The sequence below is a fragment of the Portunus trituberculatus genome, chromosome 39 (genome assembly GCF_017591435.1).
Source record: "Portunus trituberculatus isolate SZX2019 chromosome 39, ASM1759143v1, whole genome shotgun sequence".
In the NCBI taxonomy this organism is placed as follows: Eukaryota; Metazoa; Arthropoda; class Malacostraca; order Decapoda; family Portunidae; genus Portunus; species Portunus trituberculatus.
In genome coordinates this window covers 5,457,166-5,475,986 of record NC_059293.1, presented here as the reverse complement: position 1 = coordinate 5,475,986, position 18,821 = coordinate 5,457,166, and the positions used below count along the sequence as shown (strand labels likewise).

The following is an 18,821-nucleotide window of genomic DNA, read 5'->3' as shown; positions in this document are numbered from 1 at the left end:
GAGGCACCACTGTGCTAAGCTTCTAGCAGGATAAAATGGTTCTAGAAATGCTCCAAACAGTGAGATGTAAACCGTATGATGGGCTGTAGTTACATATGGTGTATTAGTTGAAACAGCAATAAAACTGGAACAAAAGACAAGCCAAGTGGATGTGTTGTAAGAAATGGCATTATTGTACATGTTTAGTAGATATAAGGGAGGGGAAGGTTAAAAAAAAATATGAACCATGAACTGAAATGTAAGTATAATATGCTTCCCACACCTAACCATTTACACAAAAAAATAAAAGTTAGCCTTTGTGGTATATACACAGATACTAGAAAATAATAAATAACCAAGAATTGGCTTGGCTTTGCTCGGCTTAGCTAGCATACTTATCAACTTTCATACATCAAGCGTGAGACTTCCGTATTTTACCTTAATTTTAATATCACATGCATCACCTCTAAAAACTCAAACATTTTTACATATATTTCCCAGTTATTCATTTTAACATGATATTTTCTAAGAGAAATTATAAAGCCAAATATTCTGGATTATAAAATGTCCACTTTTCTTCAGTTTGTAAGCCTTCACCTGATTTGTTGATTAAAGCCAACCAGTAATCACTATACATAAATCTATCTCATGCTTTGTTGTTGTTATTGTTAGGGTGGTATAGAGCGCCTTCACCCTCCTACACATCCTCAACCAGGGCGGTACCCTGGACCTAACCAGGGGCTGCACCCCTTGGACCCCTGCTTCTCACTCATTAGGACTTCCAGGGGTTGACAGCTATGGTGATGCTTCACAACTATTTACATATTTTACTTTAAAACTATGCACACTCGTTGCAGACACTACTTCTTCATTCAAACTGTTCCACGTCTCAACACATCTTTGCGGGAAACTATACTTTTTAATATCTCTTACACATCTTCCCTTCCTCAGCTTCTTACTATGCAATCTTGTGCTTCAACTGGTATATTCTTCTCTCAGGATCAGATACTCATTGTCCACTTGGTCCATTCCGTTTATCAATTTATAAACTTGTATGAAATCCCCTCTCTCCCTTCTCTGCTCCAATGGTGGAAGATCCATAGCCTTTAGTCTCTCCTCATATGTCATCCCTTCAAGTTCTGGGACCATTCTTGTAGCCATTTTTTATAGTCTCTCCACCTTCCTTATGTGTTTCTTTTGGTGAGGGGTCCACACTAGTCGTGCATATTCCAATCTGGGTCTTTTTACAGTACTTATCAGTTTCTTCATCATTTCTTTGTCCATATAGTGAAATGCTATTCCAATATTCCTTAGCAAATTGTATGTTTCTCTGAAATTTCTATCAATATGGCTTGCCAGTTGATTATTTTCTTCCATCGTCACTCCCAAATCCTTTTCCTTTTTTACTTTCTCCAGTTCTACTCCATCTTCCATCATATAGATTCCCACTGGTCGTCTTTCACTCTTTCCCATTTCTATGACATGGCTTTTGTCCACATTGAATTCCATCACCCTTTTTTTACTCCATTCCCAGATCTTATTTAGGTCTTCTTGCAGTATTTCACAATCCTCTTTTTCCTTTATAACTCTGCACAGTTTGGCATCGTCCGCAAACAGATTTATGTAGCTCTTCCCTCCTTCTGGCATGTCATTTATATAAATGAAAAAAATATTGTCGCCAATACTGACCCCTGTGGCACTCCGCTTTCTACTGCTCTCCACTTAGGCTTCATATCTTTGACTACTGTCCTTATTTCTCTCCCCCTCAAATAATTTTCCATCCATCTCAATGTGAATCCTTTTAAACCACCCTTCTCCTCTAATTTCCACAGTAACCTTGCATGTGGCACTTTATCAAATGCCTTTTTCAAATCCAAGTAAATACAATCAACCCATCCCTCTCTCTCTTGTACCCTATTAACTATTTTAGAGTAGAAACTCAGTAAATTTGTTACACACGACCGACCTTTTCTAAAGCCAAATTGGTTATTTGTTAATAATTTGTTGTCTTCAAGGAACTCGATCCATTGTTTCTTTATTACTCTTTCACACATCTTACATATTACATTAGTTAGTGATACTGGTCTGTAATTTAGAGGTTCTTCCTTCATTCCGCTCTTATATATGGAAACCACCTTAGCTCTTTTCCATTCCACTGGTACTGTTCCATTATCTGTTCAGCATTTTATGATGTTGTATATAGGACTTGTGTGTATTTACTTAGCTGTATTTACCTAGTTGTAGTTTTAAAGGCCTGGGCCTTATGCTCGTGTGGCCCCATCTCCATATCTACACTTATCCAATTTTTCTTTAAAATTATGCACACTTGTTGCTGACACCATTTCTTCAATCAAACTGTTCCATGTCTCAACACATCTTTGTGGGAAACTATATTTTTTAACATCTCTCAGACATCTTCCCTTTCTCAGCTTTTTACTATGCGATCTTGTGCTTCGAATGTCATATTCTTCTCTCAGGATCAGTTTCTCATTATCCACTTGGTCCATTTCGTTGATTAATTTATAAACTTGTATCAGATCCCCTCTCTCCCTTCTCTGTTCCAGGAATGGTAGATTCATAGCCTTTAATCTCTCCTCATATGTCATCACTTCAAATTCTGGAACCATTCTTGTAGCCATTTTTTGTAGTCTCTCCAACTTCCTTATGTGTTTCTTTTTATGAGGGGTCCACACTACTCCTGCATATTCCAATCTGGGTCTTATTATAGTACTTATCAATTTCTTCATCATTTCTTTGTCCATGTAGTGAAATGCTAATCCAATATTCCTAAGCAAATTATATATATCTCAGAAAATTCTTTTAATATGGCTTACCGGTTGATTGTTTTCTTTCATCATCACTCCTAAGTCCTTTTCCTTTTTGACTTTCTCCAGTTCTACTCCATCTCCCATCTTATAGATTCCCACAGGTCATCTTTCACTCTTTCCCATTTCCATGACATGGCTTTTGTCCACATTGAATTCCATTTCCCACTTTTTACTCCCATTCCCAGATCTTATTTAGGTCTTACTGCAGTATTTCACAATCCTCTTTTTGCTTTATAACTCTGCACAGTTTAGTATCATCCGCAAACAGATTTATGTAGCTGTTCACTCCTTCTGGCATGTAGTTTATATATACATGAGGAAAAGTATTGGCGCTGATACTGACCCCTGCGACACTCCACTTTCTACTGCTCTCCATTTGGACTTCATATCTTTAACTACCGTCCTTATTTCTCTCCCCCCAAAATAATTTTCCATTCATCTCAATGTGCTTCCTTTTAAGCCACCCTTCTCCTCTAACTTCCACAGTAATCTTGCATGTGGCACTTTATCAAACGCCTTTTTTAAATCCAAATAAATACACTCGACCCATCCCTCTCTCTCTTGTACTCTATCAACTATTCTAGAGTAGAAACTCAGTAAATTAGTTACACACGACTGTCTTTTTCTAAAACCAAATTGGCTATTTGTTAATAATTTGTTGTCTTCAAGGAACTCGATGTATTGTTTCTTTATTATTCTTTCACACATCTTGCATATTACACTAGTTAGTGATACGGTCTGTAATTTAAAGGTTCCTCCTTCCTTCCGTTCTTATATATGGGAACCACCTCAGCTCTTTTCCATTCTACTGGTACTGTTCCATTTTCTATTGAGCATTTTATGATGTATATAGGACTTTGCTAGTTCTTCTCTACATTCTTTTGATATTCTGCGTGAGACTTCATCCAGTCCCATTACCTTCTCCTCATCTAATTCCGTCATCAACTCTTTTATTTCAGGCTTGGTTACTTTAATCTCTTTCATATGGACAGTCTCTTTATTATCCTGTGGTCTTTGAAAGTTGGATTCCTTAGCAAAGACCTCCTGAAATTTACTATTTAACAGTTCTGCTATACTTTTTGGGTCTTCCACCATCCCGTTCTCTCCTGTTAACCCTTCTATTGTTTCTTTTTGCCTTATTTTTCCATTTTTGAATCTGTAGAACAATTTCGGTTGTTCCTTACATTTTTCGACAATGTCCTTTTCATAGTTCCTTTCTTCTTCCTTTCTCACCTTAGCATATTCATTTCTTGCTGTTTTGAAATTTTCCTTATTTTCTGTATTTCTATTTCTCCTCCACCTTTTCCATGCTCCATCTCTTTTCTCCTTTGCCCTAGCACATCTTGCATTAAACCAATCTTTCTTTCCTTCATCTTTAGGTCTATATTTTGGGACATATTCCCTGACTCCTGTTTTGTATATTTCCAAAAATAAGCTATACTTCTCTTGCAGTGTCTCTGACTTTTCCATATCCTCCCAGTTTACATTTTTAAAATAGTTTTTGAGGTTCTCAATACAAGCCTTTCTGTAATTTAATCAGTCCCCTTTGTATGATTCGTCTCTATCTTCCTTTCCCTCTTCTATATCCATTTCTAATATTACATGGTCACTCTTTCCCAATGGGCACATATCTTATATCATCATTCATTTGTATACCCCTTGTAAAAACTAGGTCCAATCTTGCCACCTTGTCGTTTCCTCTGAATCTTGTGTTTTCCTTTACTCTTTGGTCAATCATATTATCAATCATTAGGTTCAGGAATTTTTTTCCCCAGGCTTCTTCCCCCATACCACTTTCATAATATTCCCAGTCCACTTCTTTACAGTTGAAATCTCCTACTAATATCACTTTTCTCCTTTCTTTAGTGATTCTCGTAAGATTCCTTATTGTGTCATCTATCATGTCTTTATATTCTTGATTAGTCCATGAATTTGTTTTTGGTGGCACATAGAATAGAGGAGGCAGTTTGCACTACCCTAAGCAGAAAAAAAATTGCTACAAAATCACCAAACTTGAATACAAAAACGAAATTTTAACAAGGAGTGTAAAATTTTGTCTGCTCATGATGGCGGGTAACGCGCTACCCTCAATCGCTGCAGTTTCCCCGATTGTGCACTGTAAGTAAGGGAAAGTTAGGTATCTGTCGCCACCCAGCCGGGTCTCGCTAGGTTGAGGATTGCGCCAGGGGGTCAGTGCGCTATGGCATGTCGGGTCATCGCGCTAGGTGCCTTAAGTTCTTTGTTTTAATCTACAAGCTATCAAAATCACTCTCAATAGGTAGTTGATAAATCCTCTTGCCTCTCAAGGAGTAAAAGCTTTGGAAAAATAAATGAAAGATTGCAAACTAACTTTTTTATTTTTAAAATAGTGTATTGACAAACATAAAAACTGTGCTTTAGTTATGAATATCATAAACAAATAAATGTCCCACAGAGTTCAAAACAAAAATCTTAACAATACTCCGGGAAAAGTTTCATTTACCAGTATCAAAATAACAAATAAATGTCTCAGAGTTAAAAACGAAAATCTTAAGAATATTCCGTGAAATGTTTCATTTAACAGTGTCAAAATAACAAATAAATGCCTTTCAGAAATCGAAACGAAAATCTTAAGAATACTCCGTGAAAAAAATCATTCAACAGTATCAAAATAGCCTAATTACATTTATTAAAAAAAACTCAGTATCCATTGTATCAATGTCCTCCTGAGACTTTTCACTCAAATTCATCTCACTCAGACATTCTGCATGCCACCAGCTGTCACACAATACACATTTTATCCTTAACTTTCCTTTTGTTTCACATTGACATTTTCCACAGAGCTCGTTCATATCATCAATTACATCATCCGAGTCATCGTCCAAGACTGGCTCATCCGCACTCTCTGAAGTTTCTGTTTCCTTGTCTTTCTGCTTTTGGGAAACATACTGAAGTGTCCTGAATCGTTTTTCTTTCCTTTTTCTCTTTTCTTTTTCTTTCCTGTTGTTTTCCTTCTGCCTTTTCTTTTCCTCCATTCTCTTTCTCTTTGCTTCAGCTTCTTGTTCTATAATTTTTTTTCTCTCTTCTCTCTTTCTTTTTCTTTCCATTTTCTCCTCTCCTCCTCTTGTTTCTTTCTCTGTTTCTCTTCAATCATTTGCGGTACTCAACACCGCTTATTGAGCATGGCAATACTGCGATGATCTTTTTTAATCCTTTTTTCTTCGGGAATGAGGGCAGCGTGAGGTAATCATCAATCGTTTTGGAATTTTTCTTTGTAGAAGGCAGAGGTTGTGGAGCAGGCTGGGATGTGTAAGGCAGGGGTTGTGGAGCAGGCTGGGATGTGGAAGGCAAGGGTTGTGAGGCAGGCTGGGATGTGTAAGGCAGGGGTTGTGAGGCAGGCTGGGATGTGGAAGGCAGGGGTTGTGAGGCAGCCTGGGATGTGTAAAGCAGGGGTTGTGAGGCAGGCTGGGATGTGGAAGGCAGGGTTTGTGAGGCAGCCTGGGATGTGTAAAGCAGGGGTTGTGAGGCAGGCTGGGATGTGGAAGGCAGGGTTTGTGAGGCAGCCTGGTATGTGGAAGGCAGGGGTTGTGAGGCAGGCTGGGATGTGGAAGGCAGGGACTGTGAGGCAGGCTGTAAGGTTTTCTCCAACAACACCTTCCAGTCTTCATAGGGTGGGTCATCCATGTCGTATCGCTCCTCGTACCGCTTCATGAATTTTAGAGTTGTTCCTTCCCCTAATGACAGGCTTAGCTTCATCAGCTCAAAAATGTTGGAGAATGCTGAGAGAGTGGGAGTTCTTTGTTCTGGCCCAGGGAACTTGGATTTGGCTGCTGGTGAAGCAGAAGGAACAGAGGTTGAGATTGTTGGGGTACATGCGGGAAGAGCAGTGATGCCAAAAGATGCTGAGGTAGGGAGAGTGACTGGAGCAGCGCTGGAGAAACTGCAGCTTGGCTTCAGCTTGTCTGAGTTGAGTACAACCTCAGGGTTAAAGGATAGATCCCAGACTTAACAAATCCCTTGTAAGCAAGCTCTGGTCGTGCTGTAGTGTCCCAAGCTTTCTTTAGTGTGCGGGCAAACGTGCACATGGTGACACTCTCTCCAGTTTGGTACTGAAACTTTCTGACGGCTTCACTCCATGCTAGTTTGATTGCCCCAAAGAAAGCTTGATCCAGTGGCTGGATAAGGTGACTGGCATGCGCCTTCAGGCAGTAAAGGATGACACCATTCTCGTTACACAGCGTGCAGATTGCCAGGGAATGATGGCTGGAATGGCCGTCCACAAACAGCACCACTGGTCGCTTTTCTCCCAATTTGGGAATGAAAATGTCCCTCAGAAAGCTAAGAAAGACCACCTCAGTGATCCAACCATTTGGAGTTTTTTGAAAAAAAGCCTCTTCAAAACCTTCCAACGCATTGAAGCGAGGATCTCTGGTGTAGGGAAAGATCAGCAGCGGTGGAAGGTACTGCCCCATGGCAGAGGAGCAGGCCAACATTGTCACTTGCTGCCGTTTGCCACTTGTGACAGAGTAGACGTGTTTTGCTCCTGTCATGCTGATGATTTTCTTTGTCTTTGGACATATATTAAAACCACTTTCATCAGCATTAAAGATCCGGTCAGGAGAGGTCAACAAAGTGGGATCGATGGTGTCCAGGTAATGTTTCATTTGCTGAAACCATTCACCTAGAGCATCCTTTGTCACAATTGCTCTCTCACGGCCAAGTGGTTGTCCAATTCTTTCCCGTATCTCTGGATGCCTCTTGAAAAAGGCTCGCATCCAATCCTTTCCAGGGCGGTTGTTTTGAAGACAGTCCTCTCTTCCCTATCATCGAGAATGGTTTTCACCATGTCTTTGAGGTCGTCTTTGGTCCGTCCAAAACCTCGTTTAGACACTTCAATCAGCCAATCTACTAGCTTCTTCTCCTCTTCCATTGACAGAACTGTTTTGGGAGCAGGCTGCATAGGTCTTCTTCCCCTGACCTTATCCCCAAGGGTGGCGTAAGGGATACCAAAAGTTTTGGAGGCGGCATTCAGGGACATCTGTTTAGATCTTACCAGCTCCACAGCTTTCTCCACTTGTTCTTGTTTGTACCGCTGTGTTGATGCCATTTCAGCAAGGGCTGTTGAAAAGGATCAGAGCAAAATACAAATTAACATGCATAATGGAATAATATTTTTTCATTTTTCCAAAAAAAAAAAAAAAAACTGAAAATACAGATAGCCTAAAAAGAAAACAAAACAAAACAAGCACTCTAGCCTAGTGTTGCTTTTGCCTGGTGGGCGCGACCCGCCATGAGCGTTTGTGGCGGGTTTGCGCGCTACCCACGCCCTCTCCTATTTGCTGACACTCAGGCATGTTTATCCTCAACCATTTGACAGTCATGTATTATAACAAAGAATTGATTGACAAGTTATGTCAGTTTTGTATCAAAATAGGTAGCAGTGACTAACACTGATATTCATGTGTGTTAACGAAACAGTTAGCGGAAGACAACTTACCTCAGTATAGCGGAAGACGCACTGCCTCTCTCTCCCTGGCGCAAACACAACACTGGAACGGTACTGGCGGGAAAATTTGAACTACGGCCCGCCATTTAAACACTCTGTTTGTGTGTTATGAGATTTAACGCGGGGCTTAGCGCACAGACCCGACTGGCGCACAGACCCTCAAATACTCTATGTTCCAATGATTGTTAACTCCTTTTTATTAATATGTATCTTAATATACAGTATTTCTGATTTTTCTTCCCCAAACTCCACTTGATTTACCAACATCTCTTTCCTTAACATCATGACTCCTCCTTCTCTTTTACCCACTCTGTCTCTCCTCCATATGTTATACTTTTTATGTATGTCTATTTTTATTGCCTCATTTAACTTTGTTTCCACTAGGTATACATTATCTGGTTCTTTCTTTATGTAATCTCTTAATTCTAATTTACTTGATAAAACCCCATCTATGTTCATATACATCATATTATCTATCATTAGATTCAGGAATCTATCTCCCCAGGCTTCTTCCCCAATACCACTTTAATAATTTTCCCAGTCCACTTCTTTACAGTGTGTGTGTGTGTGTGTGTGTGTGTGTGTGTGTGTGTGTGTGTGTGTGTGTGTGTGTGTGTGTGTATTTACCTAGTTGTAGTTTTACAGGGCTTGGGCTTTATGCTCGTGTGGCCCCATCTCCATATCTATACCTATCCAATCTTTCTTTAAAAGTATGCACACTCGTTGCAGACACTACTTCTTCATTTAAACTGTTCCACGTCCCAATACATCTTTGCGGGAAACTATATTTTTTAACATCTCTCGGACATCTTCCTTTTCTCAGATTTTTATTATGCAATCTTGTGCTTCGGATGTCATATTCTTCTCTCAGGATCAGTTTCTCATTATCCACTTGGTCCATTCCGTTGATCAATTTATAAACTTGTATCAGGTCTCCTCTCTCCCTTCTTTGTTACAGGGTTGGTAGATCCATAGCCTTTGGTCTCTCCTCATATGTCATTCCTTCAAATTCTGGAATAATTCTTGGAGCCATTTTTTGTAGTCTCTTCAATTTCCTTATGTGTTTCTTTTTATGAGGGGTCCACACTACTCCTGCATATTCCAATCTGGGTCTTATTATAGTACTTATCAATTTCTTCATCATATCTTTGTCCATGTAGTGAAATGCTATTCCAATATTCCTTAGCAAATTATGTTTCTCTAAAAATTCTATCAATATGGCTTACTGGTTGATTATTTTCTTCCATCGTCACTCCTAAGTCCTTTTCCTTTTTGACTTTCTCCAGTTTTACTCCATCTCCCATCTTATAGATTCCCACAGGTTGTCTTTCACTCTTTCCCATTTCCATGACATGGCTTTTGTTCACATTGAATTCCATTTCCCACTTTTTACTCCATTCCCAGATCTTATTTAGGTCTTCTTGCAGTATTTCACAATCCTTTTTTTGCTTTATAACTCTGCACAGTTTCGTATCATCTGCAAACAGATTTATGTAGCTGTTCACTCCTTCTGGCATATCGTTAATATAAATGAGGAAAAGTATTGGTGCCAATACTGACCCCTGTGGCACTCCGCTTTCTACTGCTCTCCACTTGGACTTCATATCTTTAACTACCATCCTTATTTCTCTCCCCCTCAAATAATTTTCTATCCATCTCAATGTGCTTCCTTTTAAGCCACCCTTCTCCTCTAACTTCCATAGTAATCTTGCATGTGGCACTTTGTCAAATGCCTTTTTTAAATCCAAATAAATACAGTCAACCCATCCCTCTCTCTCTTGTACTCTATCAACTATTCTAGAATAGAAACTCAATAAGTTAGTTACACACGAACGTCTTTTTTCTAAAACCAAATTGGCTATTTGATATTAATTTGTTGTCTTCAAGGAACTCGATCCTTTGTTTCTTTATCATTCTTTCACACATCTTACATATTACACTAGTTAGTGATACCGGTCTGTAATTTAAGGGTTGTTCCTTCCTTCCGCTCTTATATATGGGAACCACCTCAGCTCTTTTCCATTCTACTGGTACTGTTCCATTTTCTATTGAGCATTTTATGATGTTGTATATAGGACTTGCTAGTTCTTCCCTACATTCTTTCAGTATTCTGCCTGAGACTTCATCTGGTCCCATTGCCTTCTCTTCATCCAGTGTGTGTATTCACCTAGTTGTATTCATCTAGTTGTAATTTTGCAGGGCCTGGGTATCATACTCGTGTGGCCCAGTCTCCATATCTACACACATCCAACTTTCCTTTAAAACTATGCACACTCTTCGCTGACACCACCTCCTCACTCAAACTATTCCACACCTCCACACATCTCTGTGGGAAACAGTATTTCTTCACATCCTTCAAGCATATTCCCTTGGCTATCTTTTTACTATGCGATCTCGTAGTTCGATTTAAATTTTCTTCTCTCAACATCATTTGCTCATTATCCACTTCATCCAAACTGTTCAACAGTTTATAAACCTGTATTAAATCCCCTCTTTCTCTTCTTTATTCCAAGGTAAGCAAATTAATTTCTTTTAATCTCTTCTCATAGGTCATTTCTTCCAATTCCGGAACCATTTTTGTTGCCATTCTCTGCAATCTCTCCAACTTCCTTATATGCTTCTTTTTATAAGGCGACCAAACCACCCCAGCATATTCCAATCTTGGTCTAATTACCGTACTAATTAATTTCTTCATCATATCTTTATCCATATAATGAAAGGCTAATCCAATATTTCTAATGAAATTATATGTTTCTCCAAACATCTTGTCAATATGAGCCTCAAATTGCCCATGGTCTTGTATTATCACTCCCAAATCCTTTTCCTTTTCCACCTTTTTCAACACTACTTCTTCACCCATCTTATATGACCCTCTTGGCCGTCTTCCACTCTTCCTCATCTCCATTACATGACTTTTGCTCAGATTAAATTCCATCTCCCACCTCTTGCTCCACTCCCAGATCCTATCCAGATCTGCCTGTAAAATTTCACAATCTTCTTCACTCTTCACACACCTACACAATTTCGCATCATCCGCAAACAAATTAATATAACTGTTTACTCCCTCTGGCATATCATTAATATAGACAAGGAAAAGTATTGGTGCCAGCACTGAACCTTGTGGGACTCCACTCTCCACCACCAACCAGTCCGACTTTGCATCCCTTATTACCGTTCTCATCTCCTCCATCTCAAGTAGTTTTCCATCCACTTTAACACTTTTCCTTTCAGTCCTCCATAAATCTCTAATTTCCATAGCAGTCTCATGTGAGGTACCTTGTCAAAAGCTTTTTTAAATCCAAATATACACAGTCCATCCATCCCTCTCTCTCTTGTATTTTGTCAACCACTCTAATAAAAGCTCAGTAGATTTGTTACACATGACCTCCCTTTCCTAAAGCCAAATTGATGATCCGATAATAACTTATGATCCTCCAGGAACCGTATCCAATATTTCTTTATCACCCTCTCACAAATCTTACCGGCCACACTTGTTAAAGACACAGGTCTATAGTTAAGAGGCTCTTCCTTATTGCCTCCCTTATAAATGGGCACCACTTCAGCTCTTTTTCCACTCTACCGGTACTTCCCCCGGTTTCTAATGAGCGCCTTATAATATCATATAATGGATCAATCAATTTTTCTCTATATTCCTTCAATAATTTTCCTGAAACTTCATCTGGTCCCATCGCTTTATCATCTTTAAGTTCCTCCAACATTTTATATAACTCCTTTTTAGGTATCTTAATGTCATCCATGTGCACATTTTCTTCTACATTTTGAGGCTTTACAAACATTGTTTCTTTAGTAAATACTTGTTGAAACCTCTTATTTAGCAATTCCGCAATATTCTTAGGGTTATCTACTACACCTTGCTCTCCTTTTAATCTTTCAATGGACTCTCTCTTTTTAAGTTTACCATTTATGAACCTGTAAAATAATTTTGGATATTCCTTACAATATCTTTTTCAAATTTTCTTTCTTCCTCCCTCCTTACCCTTACATACTCATTTCTCGCCACTCTATAATTCTCCTTATTTAGTATATTCCTGCTCTTTTTCCATCTTTCCCAAGCCACATCTCTCTTTTCTTTAGCCTTAACACAAGTTGCATTAAACCAATCCTTTCTTCCTTCCTCTCTCGGTTTATACTTTGGTACAAATTTCATAACTCCTTCTTTATAATATTTCATAAAAATCTCATTTTTTTTTTGCACTTCTCTGATTTGTAACATCTCCCAATTTAATGTTCTAAAATAATTTTTCAAAATTTTCTGTGTCCATCTTTCTATAATTCATTCTACCACTCCTGTATGTCTCATCTCTCCTTCGCTGTGTTATTGTCATCTGCATTTCCATAACCACATGATCACTCTTCCCCAATGGACATTTATATTGTATATCCCTACATAGATACACTTCTCGTGTTAACACCAAATCCAGTCTAGCCGGTTCATCATCTCCTCTATATCTAGTATTTTCTTTCACCCTATGTTCCATCATATTTTCCATCATTAGATTAAGAATCTCTCCCATGCTTCCTCTCCAACACCACTTACTAGATTTTCCCAATCCACTTCTTTACAATTAAAATCTCCTACTAGTATCACCTTTCTTTTTTCAGTTAATACACTTTCCAAACTCTGTAAAGTATCCTTGATCATATTGTCGTATTCCCTTAATGTCCAAGAATTTGTTTTAGGAGGTACGTAGGTCACCATGATTATTAATTCTTTTCCGTCACTTTTTAACCTTATGCTTATCACTTCTGCGTGTGTGTGTGTATGTGTGTGTGTGTGTGTGTGTGTGTGTGTGTGTGTGTGTGTGTGTGTGTAATTCACTGTTTGATCTGCTCTCTGACGAGACAGCCAGACATTACCCTACGGAACGAGCTCAGAGCTCATTATTTCCGATCTTGGGATAGGTCTGAGACCAGGCACACACCACACACCGGGACAACAAGGTCACAACTCCTCGATTTACATCCCGTACCTACTCACTGCTAGGTGAACAGGGCTACGTGAAAGGAGACACACCCAAATATCTCCACCGGCCAATCGAACCCGGTCATCTGGCTTGTGAAGCCAGCGCTCTAACCACTGAGCTACCGGGCCATGTGTGTGTATTTACCTAGTTGTATTTACCTAGTTGTAGTTTTACAGGGCCTGGGCTTTATGCTCGTGTGGTCCCGTCTCCATATCTACACTTATCCAATTTTTCTTTAAAACTATGTACACTCTTTGCTGATACCACTTCCTCACTCAAACTGTTCCAAGTCTCAACACATCTTTGCGGGAAACTAAATTTTTTAACATCTCTCAGAGATCGTCCCTTCCTTAGTTTCTTACTATGCGATCTTGTGCTTCTAAAGTCATATTCTTCTCTCAGGATCAGTTTCTCATTATCAACTTCATCCATTCCGTTAATCAATTTATAAACCTGTATCAGAATCCCTCTCTCTTCTCTGCTCCAAGGTTGGTAGATCCATTGCCTTTAGTCTCTCCTCATATGCCATCCCTTTAAATTCTGGAACCATTCTTGTAGCCATTTTTGTAGTCTCTAATTTTCTTATGTGTTTCTTTTATGGGAGTCCACACAACTCCTGCATATTCCAATCTAGGTCTTATTTTAGTACTTATCAATTTCTTCATCATTTCCTTGTCCATATAGTGAAATGCTACTCCAATATTCCTTAGCAAATTATACGTCTCTCTGAAAATTCTATCAATATGGCTAACCGGTTGATTATTTTCTTCCATTGTCACTCCCAAGTCCTTTTCCTTTTTTACTTTTTCTAGTTCTACTCCATCTCCCATCTTATAGATTCCCACTGGTCGTCTTTCACTTTTTCCCATTTCCATGACATGGCTTTTGTCCACATTGAATTCCATCTCCCATTTTTTGCTCCATTTCCAGATCTTGTTTAAGTCTTCCTGTAGTATTTCACAATCCTCTTTTTGTTTAATGACTCTGCACAGTTTCGCATCGTCCGCAAACAGATTTATGTAGCTGTTCACTCCCTCTGGCATGTCATTTATATATACGAGAAAAGTATTGGTGCCAATACTGACCCCTGTGGCACTCCGCTGTCTACTGTTCTCCACTTGGACTTCATATCTTTAACTATCGTCCTTATTTCTCTCCCCCTTAAGTAATTCTTCATCCATCTCAATGTGCTTCCTTTTAAGCCACCCTTCTCCTCTAACTTCCATAGTAATCTTTCATGTGGCACTTTATCAAAAGCCTTTTTTAGATCTAAATAAATACAGTCAATCCATCCCTCTCTCTTGTACTTTATCAACTATTCTAGAGTAGAAACTCAATAAATTTGTCACACATGACCGACCTTTTCTAAAACCAAATTGGCTATTTGATAATATTTTGTTGTCTTCAAGAAACTCGATCCATTGCTTCTTTATTACTTTTTCACACATCTTGCATATTACACTAGTTAGTGATACCGCCTGTAATTTAAAGGTTCTTCCTTCCTTCCACTCTTATATATGGGAACCACCTCAGCTCTTTTCCACTCCACTGGCACTGTTCCATTTTCTATTGAGCATTTTATGATGTTGTATATTGGACTTGCTAGTTCTTCCCTACATTCTTTCAGTATTCTGCCTGAGACTTCATCCGGTCCCATTGCCTTTTCCTCATCCAATTCCATCATCAACTTTTTATTTCAAGCTTGGTTACTTTAATCTCTTTCATATAGACAGTCTCTATTACCCTGTGGTCTTTCAAATTTGGATTCCTTAGTAAAGACCTCATGAAATTTACTATTTAACAGTTCTGCCATACTTTTGGGTCTTCCACCATTCCGTTTTCTCCTTTTAACCTTTCTATTGTTTCTTTTTGTCTTATTTTTCCATTTATGAATCTGTAGAACAATTTTGGTTGTTCCTTACATTTTTCGACAATGTCCTTTTCATAGTTCTTTTCTTCTTCCTTTCTCACCTTAGCATATTCATTTCTTGCTGTTTTGAAGTTTTCCTTATTTTCTGGATTTGTTTCTTCTCCACCTTTTCCATGCTCCATCTCGTTTCTCCTTTGCCCTAGCACATCTTGCATTAAACCAATCTTTCTTTCCTTCTTCTTTAGGTCTATATTTCAGAACATATTCCCTGACCCCAGTTTTGTATATTTGCAAAAATAAGTTATATTTCTCTTGAACCGTTAATGAGTTTTCCATCTCCTCCCAGTTTACGTTTTAAAATAGTTCTTGAGATTCTCAATATCAGCCTTTCTGTAATTTAATCGGTCTCCTTTGTATGATTCATCTCTATCTTCCTTTCCTTCTTCTATATCCATCTCTAATATTACATGGTCACTCTTTCCCAATGGGCACTTGTATCTTATATCATCGTTAATTGGTATATCCCTTGTAAAAACTAGGTCTAATCTTGCCGGCTCATCGTTTCCTCTGAATCTTGTGTTTTCCTTTACTCTTTGGACCATCAAATTATCTATCATTAGGTTCAGGAATCTATCTCCCAGGCATCTTCCCCATACCACTTTCATAATTTTCCCAGTCTACCTCCTTACAGTTGAAATCTCCTATCAATATCACTTTTCTCCTTTCCTTAATGATTCTTGTAAGACTCCTTATTGTGTCATCTATCATGTTTCTATATTCTTGGTTAGTCCATGAGTTTGTTTTGGTGGCACATATGTTCCAATGATTGTTAACTCCTTTTGTTAATATGCATCTTAACATACAGTATTTCTGATTTTCCTTCCCAAACCCCACTTGATTTACCACTATCTCCTTCCTTAACATCATCATGACTCCTCCTCCTCCTTTACCCTCTCTCTCTCTCCATATATTATACCTTTTATCTATGTCTATTTTATTGCCTCATTTAACTTTGTTTCCACCAGGCATACAATATCTGGTTCTTCTTTCTTTATGTAATCTCTTAATTCTAATTTACTAGATAAAATCCCATCTATGTTTGTATACATCATTTTAATCTCTTGTTCTCATCATTTTAGTTAAACTTGCTCCATTCTTTTCTCTTCTTTCTCTTTTATATACCATTTCCTTATCCTGTCTCCTATAATTCTCCAAAAATGCCTTCTTCTCCTCCTCTGACCTTTCATTATTTTTTCTCTTGCTTCTGCCACCAGTTCATTGTGTCTCTTCCTTTCCTCCTCGTTTCTATTTTTCTTTATATATATATCTTTGCAACCTTCTGTTTCTCTGAGTTTCGTTTTTCTATATAGTACTTCTGCTGCTGCTTGTGATTTTAGTAATATCTTAATTGGTCTCACTGTTCCTTCTTGATATGGTCCCATTCTATGGATTTCTTCTACTTCCTCTTCTAAGTTCTGTCTATCCTCGTCATTCAGATGTTTTAGTAGGTCTTTTACTGATTTCATTTCGTCTTTTTCCCTTCTTGGTCTATATTTAACATTTTTTTTCTTTCAGTCCAAAAATAATTACACTCTTTTTTTCCGCAATTTCTCTTACTAAATTTTCTTTTTTCTTGAGGACTCCTATCATTTTGCTTGTCATATTTTCATCTCTTTCTTTTAACTGTTCTTGAAATACTTCTTGAAATGATTCCTTGTCTTTCTTATCTTGGATTCTCCATGCTTGTACTTCTTTTTTAATCACGTCTTGTACTCTTTCTTCTTCTTTGTTAACTAGATATTTTAGCTTTTCTTTTTCTTTCTCGGCTTTACCGAGTCCTTCTTCCATCAATTTCTTATAGTTCGCTATTTGGACTTTTAATTCTTCATTTTCGGTTCTTAGCCTAGTTTCGTTTTCCACTCTTTTTATCCTTTCTTTCAATTTCTGGAGCTCTTTATCCTGTTCTTCATTCTCTTTCATTCCCATACTCTCCTTTATCAATTTATCCAATTTACGTTCGATAGTTAAGACTCTATCAAATAGTGAAGTTTGCGCCGTATCAAAGCCTTCAAATTCTCCTCCTCCCACACCAACATTGTCATCATCAGCTTTCATTCTTTCCCGTGTCACATACCTGCATTTAGATGGAATCTCTTTCTCACTCATTATTATTTAACACTGTATTCATGAAAGGAAAAATGAGTCCACACTTATCGCCCAGGCCACTGTAAACCCAAACAAAGGTAGTGAAGATCAGCTGATTGTCGGGAGCGACGGTATCGCGTCCTTCCTCTGCTGCGTCTCGTGTGTGTGTGTGTGTGGGGAATTCATATACGTCGGACATTTGCACTTGTTGGACCAAGCTTTCCCCCTATTAGTCCAAATTAGTGGGGGTCAACAGTACTCAATTCTCTACCAATACAACAAGAGTGTATACCAGCTTGTTTGCTTTAAACAACTTTTTTGGAGCTCAATCCAGCAACTCCACTAATACAATATTGAATATCACAAAGTATAATGGAACCAAATTTATGACATTGGTAGCATGTGGTAACTCGTGTTGCTCATAAATACCAGTCACATCTTGCTGACCAATCACCATTTAGATTCTGTACTGCCTTTTGAAATGTAAGCCAATCAAAATACAGGTACAGGAATAAGCATAATTATGTTGATGTACTGATAGATGTCATAGAGCAAGCTAGGGTGATATCAAACATTAGTATTTCAAACAAGAGCACATTGGAGCAAAATCAGGTACTGTTGAACCTCGATAACTTGCACCCCAATAACTTGATCTTCGCGATAAGTCGGACTCTAGCCACCCCAGTGATTAAAGTCTGAGTTGAACTGCCTGCCAAGTTTTTTTTTCTACTTTTTTTATTATTTTGTTTTCTGTTGACACTATAGAAAATGTAATTCCAACTTGGACATTTGCATTTGTCAGACCAACTTTTCCCTATTCGAGTTAGCAAGGTTCAACATTAGAAAGAAAAATACGGTAGATAATATAATTAATATAATAATATATTTGATAATGAGCAAGATGCACTGAAAAATAATGATATAATAAAGGAAAAATAGATGATTTTAGGTGAATCAGCCTGGCAGTATATAAAAGAAATTGTGACCCAAAATGGGACAAGTTAGAGGTAACAACAGTAATCTTGACAAAACTTGTGCATATAGCCTATAAACTAGAAACAATGGCAAAAAAAAAAAAAAAAAATAGCACAAGACACACAAGAAAAATAAACATCAAGTAAATCAAACTAATAAAACACCAGTGATATACAAGAGACAGAAATGTACTGAACAAAAACATCTGAAAAAACAGCCACAATAGCAGACTGCAAATCATGTGATACATGTTGTCAGTCACAACATGCAGAAGAAACCAAAGGACACTGAAAGTCAATGAGAAAGAGCATTTGGCTAGTTGTATTTACCTAGTTGTATTGTACAGGGTTTAAGCGGGGCTCATAGTGTCCTGTCTCCATATCTCCATTTCTCTAATTTTTCCTCAAAGTTATGCACATTACGTGCTGTAACAAACTGATTATCCAATGCATTCCATTTTTCCACTGTTCTGTGTGGAAAACTGTATTTTCCAATATTCTTCACACACTGCCTCATCCTGATCTTCTTTTCATGTCCTCTTGTCCTTCCATCAT

General features: G+C 38.2%; 2 protein-coding genes across 9 annotated transcripts in view; one reads left to right on the top strand and one right to left on the bottom strand.

Moving 5' to 3' along the window:
* LOC123515634 (telomerase reverse transcriptase-like) overlaps positions 1 to 18,821 on the top strand; it is a 254,291-nt gene that overhangs the window by 3,071 nt on the left and 232,399 nt on the right. The window contains exon 1 of one of the 8 annotated variants that reach the window (XM_045274440.1): positions 17,340 to 17,390. The exons of 6 other annotated variants lie outside the window; for them this stretch is intronic. The gene's annotated coding sequence lies outside the window, so the exon portion shown is untranslated. Of the gene's footprint in view, positions 1 to 17,339; positions 17,391 to 18,821 lie in introns of those variants that run through there. One more of the 8 variants, XM_045274443.1, reaches the window with a different exon arrangement.
* LOC123515569 (MFS-type transporter clz9-like) lies at positions 6,547 to 7,561 on the bottom strand. Its single transcript, XM_045274311.1, has 2 exons — positions 6,792 to 7,561; positions 6,547 to 6,748 (listed from the first exon to the last, which is right to left on the bottom strand). Exons 1-2 carry the CDS (start codon positions 7,559 to 7,561, stop codon positions 6,547 to 6,549), a joined length of 972 nt encoding a protein of 323 aa, XP_045130246.1.